Source organism: Podarcis cretensis, assembly GCF_951804945.1.
Source record: "Podarcis cretensis genome assembly, chromosome: 2".
Taxonomy (NCBI): Eukaryota; Metazoa; Chordata; class Lepidosauria; order Squamata; family Lacertidae; genus Podarcis; species Podarcis cretensis.
This window is the reverse complement of record NC_137171.1, coordinates 5,956,284-5,972,029: the sequence shown is the minus strand read 5'-3', so window position 1 is coordinate 5,972,029 and position 15,746 is coordinate 5,956,284. Positions and strand designations below refer to the sequence as shown.

Genomic DNA, 15,746 nt, shown 5'->3' with positions numbered 1-15,746 from the left:
TTTAGACCCTTTTATCAGCGGTTTTGTGTTAGTCAAGTTAAGATTTACCTGTGAAAGAAGACTTTGTATGCTTCTTTTTATTTTCTGTGTTTTTGTTCAGATTAGTTTTTTTTGTGTGTGTGTGTGTGTGTGTGTGTGGGTAATGTGTCTACACATACATATAGCAACTACTTGAGACTGGAGTGAGCCTTCACAGAAGTGGGACACCATTATAAACCACTGGGTTGTATTCAATGATGCCATTCTGCTTGTGCAACAGACTTCCTGCTCCAGAGGGTTGAGGGACCAAAAAGCATCTCGCTGCTTTCACACCAGCTGCCGCTTTTGGATGGTGCAGTGTGGGGCACAGAATACAGCCACCCGTGACTTCATATGCAAGGATAAAGCTGGTGGCATTGCTGGCTTTTATCACGCACCTCTTCACCTCGCAGATGCTTCTGCCTTACAAAAAATGGGCCTATAGATAAAGCATTTCGATCCTCTGGAAGGGGCTCCAGTTTCACAGCTGTCCAGCGATAACCCCATGGGGTTCTCCTTTCTCATTTCCTTCAGTGACACGGCACAAGCGCACAGGGCTTGGCACAGAGAGCTGACACCCTGAGAGGACTTTGGCTTTTATGGGGGGTGGGAGTGTTGCAAAAAGGAAGTTTCTAGACCATATGGCTGTAAAGATAATCCTGACATTACAGAGGCAATGCCTGGTGAAGTATGAAGATTCTGAGGACGAGGAGGAGGGGTGCTGAGGAATGGCCAGGAAGCAAAGGCAGGGCAAGGCACCTTCTCCCTCCTGCCAGGCAAAGCAACACTAAGAACATTATGGGAGAATAACAGAAGCTTCCCCAACATGTATGATTTATTCAGTTCCACAATTTTGCATTTCAAGGAACTGAGATTAGATATTTCTGCTTCATAGCCCGGGTGAGGCTATCTCATATAAGCTGTTATCAAGCCAGGATCCAGCTGAATGCTGCAAGTGTGAAAGAGATACTAAGTCTTTTAAACCATTCAGTGACCTGTATAAATGGAGAAGTAACAAATTTGGCTTTCTGTATTGTGACCTGCGATAAAGAAGGATGTTGCCACCTGTATGTTGTGCGTCAAGCATATGCGCAAACTGCCACAGTCATGGCTGGTGTATCTCACACATTGTAAGCTGATTCAGATATCCTGATAAAACACAGCTTATCATGATGGGAACAGGCTGAACCTGTGAGGGTCACACAATCTCCATTCCTCCTCCAGAGTGGCCGTGAGGGGGTGACTGGAAGATTTGGCAAGCTTGTTATTAACAAGCTTGACATTCCATCCAAAAGTTATTAACAAGCTTGACATTCCATCCAAACTTGACAAATAATTTTAATCAGAGTTTATCTGAAATAAGCCAACTCTAAACCATGGGTTATGAAGTGGGCTTACTTCAAACAAACCACTGTTCAGATTAACCAGAGTTTATTTTTTGGATATACTGATAAATTGTCATTAATATGAATATTCAAGTCCCCTCATCCAGTCCACACTAGAGGTGGGGAGAGCACAAACACCCTAGGCTAGCTGGTGCTTGTTCCCATCACGACAAACCACGGTTTACCATACATCCAAACTAGCCCATTGTGCAATATGAAACAGCAAACACACACACAATTTTGTGGTATTCTAGCCAATGAAAGCTTATGCCATAGAAAATGTATTAGTCTTTAAAAAGTGCCTCAAAGATCGCTGTGACAGGCTAAAATGTTACCTTTCTGGAAACTGTCACAAGGAACATGTTACATGCATATGGCGAGGCACTGACTATCCCAAGGAAGGCATGCAGCCCTCGCAAACCAAACTGCTTCCCCCTCTCACACTCACGAAATGGCCTCGATCATGTCAACGCCCATCTCCACGCAGCAATGGGCATGGTCCGCCCGTGGTTCTGGAAGTCCAGAGACACAGTAGTAGCAGTCCCCCAGGATCTTGATGCGGAGGCAATGATTCTCCTGCCAAAGGGAGGAGGAGGAAGTCAGAAATACCACCACCCCAAACTCCAACGTGCCCCTTCCAAGCACATCTCACCTCAGTTCATTTTGAATTTTTATTTTTTATTGGAATTTTATTTACAACATAACACAAAGCCCCAATACACAAATCTACCCTCATTAAACGTGAACATAACATACAGTGAGCATAACACTGTGGATATTTAAGTTATAATTAGAAAAATCTTAATAATTATTCATAAAGGAAACAGTTTATAAGAAGTAAATAAGGAGGCCAGATACAGGATAAAGGAAGTCTTTTATTTGGTTGTTTGTATTGTTGTATGTTATGATCTCACCTCAGTTCAATACCTCTGCCCCTGCGCTACAAAAATACCCTCCAGCGGCCAAAAACTGTACTTCTATAGGGGAAGTAAATTTATAATAATAAACAGAGTGTTGTGGGATGTGCCTTAAAGGGTCTTGCTTTGTCTACAAACATAGGGAAGGAGGTGGTACCAGAGCTGGGGATTTCTTAACATGGCAGCTGTGTTTGCTACAAGCACACCTGTAATAAGAACAAAGCTCAAGGGATACTTAAAACATGCAGACATTTGCCAGAACCCCATCTGGTCCATATTCCTCCAATGAGCATAGGCAGATCATCATTCCCACACAGGTCAGCTGTTCCACTGGCCGATCCTGCTAGACACACTTACCGCAGCCAGCTTGTCAAAACGGGCAAAAAGCTCGTTCAGTGTCATGACCAGTTCCTGAGCTGTGCACTGGGACGCCAAGCTAGTGAAACCCTCAATGTCAGCAAACAGAATGCTGTTGGGGTGAGAAGAGACAGGAAATGAGCATACGAACTTGCAAGGGGGTCTCTGTCTTATCTGGCTTAATAAACCCACCCAGAACCCAGCCAACATTTTCTCTCTTCGAGCACCCAGCGGCCCACCCGCTCAACGTCTTGTCGAAAAGCAAGTGCCCTGCAGTTTAAGTTTTCCATGTTTACAGTAGAACGGCCTTTGCTTCACTGACGTCCTTGCCACTCCTAGGCCTCAGTCACTCCCAGGCATGGGTGCACACATGCAAACACACACCCCATATCCCAATAGCTTGGTACCTGACATTGTCATGTTTCTGGATGTAAATCTTGTGGAACATCATGTCCTCCTTCTTGGTGTTGATGTCCTCCTTCATCTCCATGGCAACATGCTGGGGCAGCACTGATAGCAAGAGCCGCTCCTGCCCATCACCCCAGAGAGAAAGCCACATAAATACCCCCTCAGAGCAAGAATGTTGACACAACACACCGAAATTAAAGGCACCAGTTTCAGCCTTGTCACAGATAATCCTCCCTTCACCCTTCTCTTCCAACCTTAACATTCCTTCTGTCCCAATTCACAATCCCCCAGACATTGCCAGACTCTCAAAATTCTGGCTTCCTCTCGTCCCCAAGCAGCCTAATGCCAGCCACACAAGATCAGGAACTGAATGGCCAAGCTGGCCCGTTAACTGGCAGCCTTGCCCACCACAACTCCCGCTCAAGGCTGCAGCCCAACCCTGGCCCCCCACAATGACTCCTCACCTGCTGGCGGTTTTCACGTTGCAGGTGTAGCCGTGCCTGAATGTAGCCCCGGGTCTCTTGGAAGGCCTGGCGCTGCGACACCTCAGCTGGGTAGTGGGTGCAGATGCCAATGACGTTGGTACACAGGAATATCAAAATGTTGGCTCCAAGCTGCAAGCAAGAGAGGGGCCCAAGTGAAACACATACTGGAGCGGGGAAAGAAGTTACCTGCTTCAAGCAGTTTTCTTTCCCAGCAAGCTTTCAGCAGGAAACCTAGACCTACTAAAAAGCCCATTCATCTTCAACTCCAGTTCCTGATGTTTGTGAGGTGGACCACCTTCCCTCCACCTGAGGAGCCGTTACCCTCTGCTCCCTTCCCTAAAGAATGAATTGGGAGTTTTGTGCAAGCCAAGGAGACCCTCTTGGCCCATAATGGAGTCTCATCCTCCATTGCTGCCAGGATACAAAAGGGACCCCAATATTGTGCCTTCGGGAGACAGAGGGTGGGGAGAGAAACAAGCAAAACACAGTTCCCTAAGGGTTAAGGCAGGGCTAGGGAACCGAATCTGACCACTGGGCCAAACTCTTACACCCCTCACAGGCAGTGCTTGTGCAGCACTTTGAAAAGAGCTTTTGGATATTAGACCATTGGCTGGCTGTCTGTTCCTAGAAGCCCATTTTAGAGCAACATCTTGTCCAGCTGACCAGCAATACCTGCTAATCCCCTTTTGGCAGAGCCGGGTGGTCACCTGCCTCACACCTGACAGGTGGCTGCTGCTGGGGGAGGTAATAGGCAGCAGCAACAGCCCCTTGGCCTTTCCACTCTGTTGCAGGAGCGCTGTGGGTGCCGCATAGCCTGGCCTGCCTAAGCTGAGCCTGCTCTTCTGTTGCCATAATTGAAGGAAGATTAATCTAACAGCCTGCTTGGTTTCTGTTATGTGCAACAGGGAGGCACGGTCTTGTCTTTTGCCTCAGGCAATGACACATCTTGGGCCTGGCCTGCCTCCAGGACTCACCTGCCGCTGAGCTAAGGTGCTGCAGAGAACTGGGATGGTGCCGTGGATAAAAGGGTGAGCTGCAGGCCTGGAAGTTGCCAGATGAAATCTCACTTCAGCTCTTTAACTTGATATCATTTAATTAATTAATGTTTTCTAGGTACTGCACAAATATTAAGAAAACACCCTAGCCTCTCCCCACCAGCTTACAGTCCAGCTGACACGATGGAGAAAGGGATTAGGAGGGAATGGGCAAACAACAAGCTGACAGAGGCACAGATTTATTCAGAAAAGTTGAGGGCATGGTCCATGGTCACATGATGCAGCCGCCATGTTGAAGCCAAGCAGGCCTGGACAGGACCTGGTTGGGAGTGTGTTTTATCATGTATTTTATGTTTTGCTAGAAACTTCCCAGAGTGGCTGGATCAACCCAGTCAGATGGGTGGATGATGATGATGATGATGATGATGATGATGATTAGCTCCACAGGCCATCCCCAGCTCCTCCAGTTAACAGATCTCTAGTTGGTCTTGGAATGGGGAAGGCCTAAGATTAGGTGACAGGGCTGGGAAAGACCTCAGCTTGAAATCTTTGTGCAACTGCTACCATACCAAGTAGGTATGAAAAAGAAATTGTCAGACTTGGTCTATGGCCGACGTCTATTCTCAGGGCAACAACCTCAATTAGAGACATTTCAACTGATTCATCAGCTGAAACTCTTATCTGATTAACCTATTAATTAAGTTTGTGTGATCAATTATGCCTGCATGCACATTTGCAAACAGTGGCATTAAGGCGGAAACAATGTTCCTGAAGCAAGATGCATTTTTTTGGCAGATAACAAAGCAACTGCTATTTTAGAAGAGGCATTTCCTTGAGTGTGCGCACATGGTTATGTGGACGGGAGAGACAACAACTCTTCTTTTACAAACATAAGAAGCACAGAAAGCTGCCTTATAATAACAACAGGAAAGACTATTTATCAATTGAGCCCAATAATGCCTACTCAGAGTGGCAGCATTTTTCCATGAAAAATGGAGATGTCAAAGATTAAACCTGGAACCTTTGCAAAGCCTGTGACCACTCCTACCATCTATTGCACTTCTCCCCTGCATTTTTTGGTAAGAAGCTGCATTAATATACAATATGAAATACAACTTTAAAATCTGCTGCCTTGTTAATCAGTGGCACTTTTGCACACACGCGCACGTGCGCACACACACGTAGCTGCACCTGCTGTCCCTTGGTCACTCTGGACTTTCTTAGTAGCTCATGCTCTCTCTCCATGCAATGTTTGTCACAGTGACAGGTACTCAGTATCCTTGTAAGCTTCCTGGGCAGCTTGGGTGAATTCGTTCTTACTCTAATGCAGTCAATAGGCGACACCAATCTGTAATCTGCCCTAAGCCATTGAGATAGCATGGGGGGAGTCTAAATAATATACATGTAAATAATGCACAAGCTAAGGCTTCTTCCTTGGTCACCTAATAGTGCCATGATAACTGGAAACAGGATCTTAACCCATCTGCTTGGGGGTCAGCTGTGGGAGGCGGCAGGTGAAACCTCCACTCTATAAATGCTGGAATGCTCACAGGTAAAGGTGTGCTTATTACTGCAGGGCACTGATGGTAGGTTCTAGGGATGCTGGCAGCATGATGAGTCTTGGAGCACAAACGTCAACAGCGGGCTCTTTCCCACAATGCCACTACGGTCTGATGGCTCTGATCTCATCTCGCCAAGGTCAACCAATCCTCAAGGACCGCCTCTCCCCATGTGAAGTGACCCAGACCCTGCGATCATCATCTGTGCCTCCTCCGTGAGAGGTCTGGAGGGCAGCAACACGAGAACAGGCATTTTCTGCTGTGGCTCCTCGCCTGTAAAATGCTCTCCCCAGGCACCTTGGCTGCGTTGTTGTTGGTTTCCCCCCCTGTATTTTTGATGGAAGTCACCCAAAGTGGCTGGGGCAACCCAGTCAGATGTGAGGGATATAGGATATGTATTATTATTAATCTTTAGGCACCGGCAAAGCATTCCTGCCAGGCTTTTGGCTAATAAACAATCTATGGGCTTTTAAACTGGGGGGGGGAAGCATTGTATTTTTGTGGTTTTATATTGTAAACTTTGGTTTCTGATCTTTGTATGAAGGGTGGTATGTAATAAATAATAATAAATAAATCCTGACCAGAGTTTTGAAAGGTAGCAAAAATGAATGCCCACTAGGATGTCACTAACTTATGACAGACAGTGACTGGGCCACTTATAGACACCTCCAGACTCCAAGCTAATTCCCCAATTGCTGCTGCCAGAACTGGATAGTTGAGGGTTAAACTCTAATTTAGTTTATGAGTTGAAGATACAGCAATAATTCCAAGCATCATAGGGGAGCTATTTGTGTGTGTGTGTGTGTGTGTGTGTGTGTGTGTGTGTGTGTGTTCTAAAAGAAACAGAAATCCACAGCAACCCAAAGCTTGAAAGTAGCTATTTCTTTCCTTCTGAACAGAAAAGGCTGATGTGAGCAGCTGTATCCTTGATCCTTTTTTGGAAGGAGCACTGGAAGGCTGAACCGAGGAGGAAGGGGAACCAAATGGAGCCGTGGATGAAACCCAAGCAGGCCGTGAGGTTACACTAACAGCAGAAGCAGCTGCAAACTGACCACCACATTTGCCTCTCCGTCGCCAGTGGCAGCGCTCATCAATCTGATAACTTTGCAGACGCAGATCCTTCTAGTTATTCCCAGAAGTGAAACCCTGAAAGTTGGGCTAACCAAAGCTAACAAACAGTGCAAGAACAGGAGAGATCTGGGGAGCAGTGGGGGAGAAACAACCAGTGAACTTGCGGATTTGAGTGTTTTAAAGACCCTTTTCTAAAACCATGTCAATAAAGGGGCACAGATATAAATCATCGAGGGAGTCTGCAAGCTGCCAGATCATTATTCAATGTAGGCCACCCTCTTGTGGCCTCTTTCCTTTCCTCCCATTTTCTCCTCTCCACACACAAACATTACACATTTTAGAATTATGCCTCATTGCCACTGTAGTGTTCAACATCACAATTTTAATGACCCGTGTTTAAGAGGTATGTTATGTAGTAGTTCAAAAACCTAATTGCAATGCAATTATGTAAGTTTTAGACACACTGAATTTGACGGGTTTCAAAAGGATAAAAATACAAAAGAAATGGGTAAATTATACTGCTCCATCCTAGGGCCAAAGAAATGGAAACACAAAAAGAGGTGATGGAACTGACTATTAAAATTATGGTTAGCTGAACTTCTGCATTTACCAGCTGAATAAATGTGGACATTTAAATTACACCTTTGCCTTCATCTCTGCAGCAAACAGAGCATCAGGGAAGTAAATTCAAGGCTTGGAATATAAGCATATAAAAACAGCTTTATCCAGCCTAATGTCCACCAGATGTTTTAAAACTACAGCTCCCACAAGCCCCAGCCAGCATGAACAATAGCAAGGGATGGTGGTAGTCTACAACATCTGGAAGGTACCAAGTTGGGGAAGGCTGATAAAAAGGTCACCATAAATCTGGATGCTACACAGCACTGACTCTGTAGCACTAATGATACAGTGATGACAGCAGGTAGAGATGCTTAGGCATAATGTGTAGATATGGTTCTCTGTGGAGTGCAGACCATAATTAGCACATCACTCTCTAAGGTACAAAATAGGTAAGACTTTGTCTTTCATGGCACTGATTTATAATATGCAACTGCTAGACAGCAGAGAACTCTTTATCATACAAATTGTTCTAATTCACTTTCAAATGCGTGATTTCCTAATTCATTCAGAGAAAAGGGGCAACCAAAATTATCAAGAGCTGAAGCAACTCCTGTATGAGAAAAAGGAACCGCACACCAGACTTGTTAGCTTAGGGGATTTAAAAAAAGGCACGTAAGGCCAGGGAAGGGCAAGGAGAGACTACCAGACAGGTATATAAAATTATGCAGGTGGGGAGAAAGAGGGCAGCGGTTTCTCTCTCATTGTCCTTGAGCCACGAGGTCATCCAATGGTTGCTGGGAGATTCAGGACAGACAAGGCAGAAACCTTCTTCACCCAGCGATATTTAAGCTATGGAAATGGCTGTCATGGCTGTGGCCACCAACTTGGATAGCTTTAAAAGGAGGTTAGATAAACTCATGATGGAAAAAGGGGCTACTAGTCATGCAGCAACAAGAGGCAGGAGACTGAGGAGTCCAAGTGGGCAGCTTAAAACTGCCCCCAAAATATCCAACCATCCCACCACAAAGAACGTTCCTGTGTTAAGTAGAGGATCCTGTGGATGTGCCATCAGATTCTGTGCTGGGAAAAGATGTTCAGTGCTAGTTCTGGCCAAACAAGATTCCCAGGCGTTCCTCTGTCACCACCAAGCAACGAAAAGCGGGCAAGAACCAAACAGATACGGGGCAGAAGCAAAACTAAGTTGGCTTTAGCGCCAACAGCCAAGCTAACCATGTTATTTGGGGAACTCAGGAAATGAAATATCCCAATCGCCCACTTCCAGAAACTGGGCCAATCCCACAGCATGGGGAGGAGCCACAGGCAGGCTCCTCCTATACTACCCAAAGCTGCTCCTACCAGCTTAGGAAGGGGCCACAGATTCATGTTCCCACGCAGCTCAACAGGAGAAGTAGCTTGCAGGCCACTTGACTGCTCCCCCAACAAAAGCCTGAAGCAATTACCATACGAGTCCCTGACTTGGCAGCCTTTTTGTTTCACACCCAAGGCCTTTGCCCTATTAGTGTACGGTTTCAAGTGTGCCTTTCCTCAGCTTCCAAGGTGTTTCTTTGTCCTCAAGGGACTCATTAATCCCAGGCCTCCTCCGCCCTCACTCCTTCCCCCTTACCTGCTTCCAAAGGAAGGAGTCCGCCCTGTTCTGGTGCCAGGAGATTACCAGGTGCAGCACAGAGAGCAAGGCTCCAGCCAGGACCGCCACCCGCATGCGGACAGGCAGGAGGGTGTAGATGATGTAGATGAAGAAGACACTCCACCAGACGCCCTCGGAGGCACTGCGTGGTGAGACCAGGAGAGTGCCCAGGGCCTGCACCCCGCACAACGCCCCAATGACCAGGTAGCTCACGGCCCACATGCAGTCCTGGTGGAAGCCAGTCCGGTTGCAGAGGACCATGAGCGAGAGGAACAGGGCGGCCGCCACAGCCAGGGCAGCGGCATAGGGCACGCGGGGAGTGCCAGGCACGCAGTGGAAGAGCAGCATGATGCCACAAGCCAGCACCAAGACTCCCATGAGCACCGTCAACGAACTCTGGTTCATCTGGAAGAAGTAGCGCTGGTAGAGCCGCTCCAGCTTGGCCGAACGGAAGCGCTTGGAGCGGAACACTTGCAGCAGGCGCCGGCCACAGTCGCTGGCCGAGAGCCCCTTGGCCTCTCCGCCCCCGTCCTCAAACCCCAGGTCCACGGCTTTGAGTCCAAGGTCCCCAGTGCCAGGCGGGAGTGGCGGCGCCGCCTTCTTGCCATAGTGGTCCTCCTGCCACGAACAGTTCAGGCCCAGTCCCCCGCTGCCTCCGCGCTCCAGCTCCGGGTCCTGCAGGCAACTCATGTAGCGAGGGCCACAGAGCGCTGGGCGGTGGCGCTTGGGCCCATTGCGCTCCCCCCAAGCAGTCTTCCGCTCGTCCACTTTGGGCACCAGGATGCCGCTAAACCAGGACATACTGTGGGGGAAGGGCATTAGAAATAAGAACAGGCAGAGCAAGGGAGAAAGTCAGCTGGGCTTGCCTCTCTGAGAGGACCAACCCCACATCGTTCCCCACACAGCCCAGTAAGGGGAGCAGTTCCTGCCATGGGTCCCTACAACCTAGAAGGAGGTGCTTTCTTTCCTTGCCGGATACAAAGCAAGGACAAAGGAAGAATGAAATCCTGATCATTAGCAGACCCCTGGCAAGGAGGGCTCCACCAGTTCCTGGGCAAAGCTATTCCCCTCTCTACAGGAGGCTGGGCCACAGAGGCAAAGCACACAGGGCACTGGGACGTCTCCAGTTTAGGTAACAAGGATGGCGGCCACCAAACAGGATGCTCTTCAAGCAGGGCAGCTGGATCAGTGCCAGGGGACGAGGCAAGGCTTGTGTGGCAAGATACACAAACCAGAGGTGCCTAATGTAGAGGTGGGACAGGGGAAGCAGAGCATCCACATTCTTGAAAAGAGCATCTTGAGAGCCTGCAGAGGGAGGGTTCAGATTTATTAGGGGTCGGTGCCAATGCATCAGAGGCTGCCCTCTCTGCCTTGGGGAGATTCAATACCTGGAAGGCCGCTGGGAACTGGACACGAGGAGGCGACATGGATCCCCGTAGGGAAGGCAAAGCAGCAGCAGTGAGGGGCGTCTCTTATTTCCTCTTCAACATTGAGCGGCAACCTATTCAAAGAAAAGAAAGCAGTCAAGCTTGTTGTTCATCCTCGATGCTCTTCCAAGGCGGAAGCCCCCAATGCACCCCGTTCGCCTGCTCTCTGGAACTTGAGACTGGATATTTCTCTACTTGCCAATCTGTGGTTACCTTCACACATTCTCTTTTGACTTCAAGTTCTATTACAGACACTTCCCCTGAGATGCAACTAGATTCCCACCAGGGTATGACACCCCCCGCCCCGCCCCCGTGCATACTTTATGCTGAGTGACGCAAAGAGGATATCTATCCCTTTATTGCCCTTCCAACAAGGATGACAGTATGAGTGCGATGCTCTAACTAACAGCCCACAAACACAAGTAAATACATTAACTGATTTGAGTCAAAAGGACAGCTCAAACAATTCGCTTTGTAACCTCAGGTTGCGTGGTGCTGACAGAGGGAGACTTGCAGGTACTTTGGTCACTGAACCATCTGCTGCTGATACTGGGAATCAGAAATATGTGCATGTTCCCCCCCGCCCAACCTGCACAAAAAGCAGCTAACAGAGTCTCGGGTGTGTGTGTGTGGCTTGCTTCAATTTAGCATCCCTGGTGCAGCAAAGTGGAGGACAGGCAGCAACAGTTGTCCTACCAAGGTCAGCTCCAACAAAAGAACAGTGATCAATATGCTAATCTCTCTTTCCTTCTTTAAAAAAGATGGCTCCTAACATTCCAACCCACTGAAGAAGGACTAAGGGGGGGGACCCCAAAAGGATGGTGTTATGCGGATGAGGAGGGGTTTGCTGCAGAAGGGAAAACCTGCTTGATTCTTAATCCCCAAGATCAAGGAAGGGAGCAGGGAATGGGATTAGCCCCACCCCAACAGTGTACTGGCACACTTTCCCTACGTTCCACAGGATAGAGGACAGCTGTCAGTAATTCCTCCAGAGAGAAAGTGAAAGTGCTGCACCTGGAGAATTAGTGGCTGCCTGAAGCAATATCTCCCTGTGCATTGCTCTCACCAACATAGATCCCATGGGGAGGGGGTGCTATACACAGGTCCCCTCTCTATACACATACTGCCCATTGCAACAATAAGGGGACAGAGGGGATTGTTGGCACTGATCAAGGCCTTACAGAATGCTGTTGGAGGGGGTCGGGTGGAGCTAGGCCACTCTTAACTGGCAGGTTGAGAAGGCATGTGGCATGTTGGTGGCAAGGCGACTGTGCCCTGCCCCCCTCTCTCTCCCCTGAAGTGGGAAGAGTCTTTAGCGAGTGTCAGCCTGGCAGCAAAACCTGGTTCCTAACATTTCATCACACTCTTAAGAGTGCCCAAGAAACTGAAGCAAAAGTGGAGTTATGCAGATGAAGGGACTGAATTATTCAGAGACATCTCAAGGCAACACCACACTCCTTGGCTGTCACTAGAGGCAAAGGGAGAGGACAGAGAGAGTGTTCACACGCACAGCAACCCGCAAATCTCCACCAAAGCCCTTGCAAAACACAAGTCCTTTTCCCACACTGCCCATCAAAATGGTATCTCTGCACAGCGAATACACACACACCCGAGCATATGGATACAAAAGTTTAAAACGTACAGTGAACACAGCCTACAATATGCAGCCTTCCTTATGCAGCCCAGAAAACTCCAGAAGTTCAGATCAGACCCCACTGGTCTCCGACACTTGCTGGCTCACCTGATCCACGCATCAAAGATCCAGAACACAAGGTGAAAGGAACTATATGGGCACAGCTCAGTCCAAACTCAGTTTACTTGTCCACTAATTCCAGCTCGCCATTCTGCTGCTCTCTCAGCAATGTGCCCTTCCTCTTCTCCAAACGGTGTGGAGTTTTGCCCAGGGTGCAACAGGAGAGATTTCAGAGGCCAGGGAAAGTTTGGGGCAGGAGGGGCAGCGGTGCAAGTTTCTGGCAGCTGGGTCCTTCCTCTGGCTTAGCTCGCCCATTCACTGCAAAACCAAAGTGGAATAGTTTTCCCCTTTCAAACTCTATTTGTCTTGAGTGCCAGCCAAACCAGGGCTTGTTTTAGCTCCAACCCCTTCGGAGAGCGATTCCAGTGCCCTCCCACACTGTTCTTATCTGCATCCATCCAGGGAGATGGCGTCAACGTCATGACATCATTGCCCTTTACTGTAGGAACACACAGGCAAGCTTCAGAAGCTGGACCCCTCTTCCCCTCCCCTTCAATCCCCACACCACACACACCAGGAACGGCTTCACACACACCAGCAACACTCTGACGCAGCCTCCTGGGCTGTGGGAAGCAACAGCCAACAGCACATGAGGACAGCTTTGTGGCAAGCGGAGGAGGTCAAGGGGTGCAGGACATAACCCATCTAGGGAGAAGCCGGGCTGAAATAAAACTCAAGCATGCAGGGAGGGGGAAGGACTTTGGCTTAATAGCAAGGTTTATTACAGCTCAGCTCCCCCAGCATGGATTTCCCCCCTCCCCGCAAAACCCCCCCACATTTGTAAGTGATGCAATAACGAAGCATAACAAAGTGATACAACAGCAACAGCATCTTCCTCCTTGGTTCAGCTATGCATCCTAGGAAGAACACATGCCCCCTTGCATAGTCACTTTTACCCTACTCCCTGCAGCCCAACACCCCTCACTCAAGAGCCTGTTCCCTATAGCACAGCACCCTCTGCCTTGCACCAGGTTATAGGTCAACTTCCTTTCCCTTTCCATCGCCTTCCCCTGGTCCTACTAAGGGGCTTGGGAGAGATGGTTCCAAAGTTCAATGGGAAAAGAGCCCAGAGCCCCACAGAGACTCTCTGCCCAGAGACCCCCTTCCCTCTGCCTGCTTTAAAGGGGAGACACGGCCAAAGAATAAATAAGTCCACAGCTCACAATACAGAGGCTTCAGGGGAAGCCCACCTGCTCCTCCTCCAGGTATGAAACCTGACCAGGCTGAGAAGCTAAGCTGCCCAGGCCGGCCCACATTCGGGAGCCAACCAATCCCTGCAGAGGGATCCCAGAAAACCAATCCTGGGGGAAGCAGAAATGGGGAGAAAGTCCTACCGCGTTCAGCCCTTAAGAACACAAGGAAGGTGAAATCTTTCAACTCTGGGAGTTGCATTATCATTAGCCTTTTCTCCTGCGCTCTGCAGGCACCCTATTGCCTCCCCACCTAATTCAATAGCCAGTGTTCCAGTCGGGGGGCAGCCATGGAACTTCCCCGGCTCTGGGCAGGTGCGCCCCCCAAGGGCCCCGCATCGGCCGGCTGCTGTGCGCACCTGTCCCCCCGCCCCTTCCCCCCCCCGCGCCCTCTTGCATTCCCCGCAGTCGCCGCGGATCTCTGGGCCTAAAGGGCGCCCCCAGCCGGCGCGCTTGGACCCAAACGCGTCCCCTCTCCTCCCGTGCGCCAAGTCGCCGTGGGGACGGCCTAACTGCTGCCACCCCTTTCTGCTCGTTGCGCTGCCATCCCTCTCGGGACCACCTCCCCAGCTAGCTTCTCCCCGCCGCACCCCCGGCAGGCCCGGCCTTTCTGGACGCGGCGGTTCCCAGAGCCAGCCTCCCAGCGCCCCGCCGCCGCCGCCACCGCCGCCCGGCTCCACGCGTCCTCCGGGGCGCAAAGCGTATTTCCCCCTCGGAGAGATCTTCCGTGCTCCCTGCGCGCTCCGGCTTGCGCCCGTTCACCACCTCCGCCACTACCACTCACCTCCGGGTGCTGGGCCGCCTCTGGGCACGGCAGGGCCCTCCTCTCCGGCGGGTGGGGCGGCGGGGGGGGGTGTAGCAAGCAGCGATCTCTGGCAAGCAGATCCTTCTGCAGCCCCTCGCTATCTGTTTACACCATGCGCCCCCCTCTCCGTTTTCGCCTCCTCTCCATTCCTGCCCGCCCGCTCTGGGCCCGTCCCCTCCTCCCCGCGTTGTCCAGAGTAAACGCCCTCTAGCCCGGATCCACAAGGCTCGCCCCGCTCCGTGCGCTCCTGACCGGGATCGCCAAGCAGGAGGCCTTAAAGGCACAAGGTCCCTTTTGTCGCCTTCCCTTCGTCTGGTGCGCGGGGATGCGGGGGCAGTTGGCGCGGGGGAAGCAGAGATGCCGAGGGAGAGAGGAGCTGTGATTCCAGGCAGCGAGGGCGCTTGGCAACGAGAGGCGGCGGAGGCTGCCCAAAGCATGGGCACCTGCTGCAAGCAAGCAGAGCAAGGGGGGGGGCAGAGAGCGGCAGCTGGGCCCAGTGGTGCAACCCGCCTCTCCCCACTCTGCGGTAGATGGATTCGCTCGGCTCACACGCGTGCCCGCCGGGAGATACACGCAACACCTACCGCCCGTGGGTGGCGACAATCCCCGGTGTCCTAAAGCACAACTCTTGGCTACAAGGGTCCCTGAGGCTCTCGCCTCTTCGTACGCACATTCCCCCCACCCCAGCATAAAAAAAATCTCCCAATCCCAGGACACTCGTGGATCCCAAACTGTTGTCGCCTAGAGGGGGAATCTCTTAACGCCGTTTGGGTTTTGCTCAGGAACCACCTGTTGTTGCCATCTCTTAAACCAGGACAATCCCTCTCCCCTCTGTTTTTTTGCTTATCCCCAACGCACAACAGAAATATCAGGCTGAAAGTCTGTGCGGACTTACTTGGGAGCCAACCCCACTGAAAACAACGGCATTTACTTCTGAGTAGGCATGCCTCTGCCAGCCGTATAAGCGTCCACCCGTTTGGATGCCCACGGCTTCAGTCATCAGATGCACTCCATCCATCAACAAGTGGCTCGCCAGCCTGTTTGGCCCAACTTGGAGGCCGCTCTGCTCCGCTCCAGATCCCGATCCCGAGCGATCTCTCAGGGCTGGTTTGAGTCTCTCTCTCCTCCCCCCCCCCCCCGCAAGCTTGCTAGCAGCATACAAGCAGAGGA

At 50.4% G+C, this 15,746-nt stretch overlaps 1 protein-coding gene across 4 annotated transcripts in view; it reads right to left on the bottom strand.

Annotated features, from left to right (window-relative positions):
- Positions 1 to 15,013, bottom strand: part of ADCY6 (adenylate cyclase 6) — a 48,343-nt gene extending 33,330 nt beyond the window's left edge. Inside the window, exons 1-8 of one of the 4 annotated variants that reach the window (XM_079966570.1) lie at positions 14,556 to 15,013; positions 12,471 to 12,839; positions 10,790 to 10,902; positions 9,381 to 10,203; positions 3,550 to 3,699; positions 3,085 to 3,206; positions 2,678 to 2,789; positions 1,852 to 1,979 (exon numbers count right to left, since the gene is read on the bottom strand). In XM_079966570.1, coding sequence (XP_079822696.1) covers positions 1,852 to 1,979; positions 2,678 to 2,789; positions 3,085 to 3,206; positions 3,550 to 3,699; positions 9,381 to 10,202 — 1,334 coding nt within the window. In that variant the 5' untranslated portion in view covers position 10,203; positions 10,790 to 10,902; positions 12,471 to 12,839; positions 14,556 to 15,013. Of the gene's footprint in view, positions 1 to 1,851; positions 1,980 to 2,677; positions 2,790 to 3,084; positions 3,207 to 3,549; positions 3,700 to 9,380; positions 10,204 to 10,789; positions 10,903 to 12,470; positions 12,840 to 13,915; positions 14,079 to 14,555 lie in introns of those variants that run through there. The other 3 variants (XM_079966572.1, XM_079966571.1, XM_079966573.1) reach the window with 3 other exon arrangements.
- Between the last annotated feature and the right edge of the window lie 733 nt (positions 15,014 to 15,746).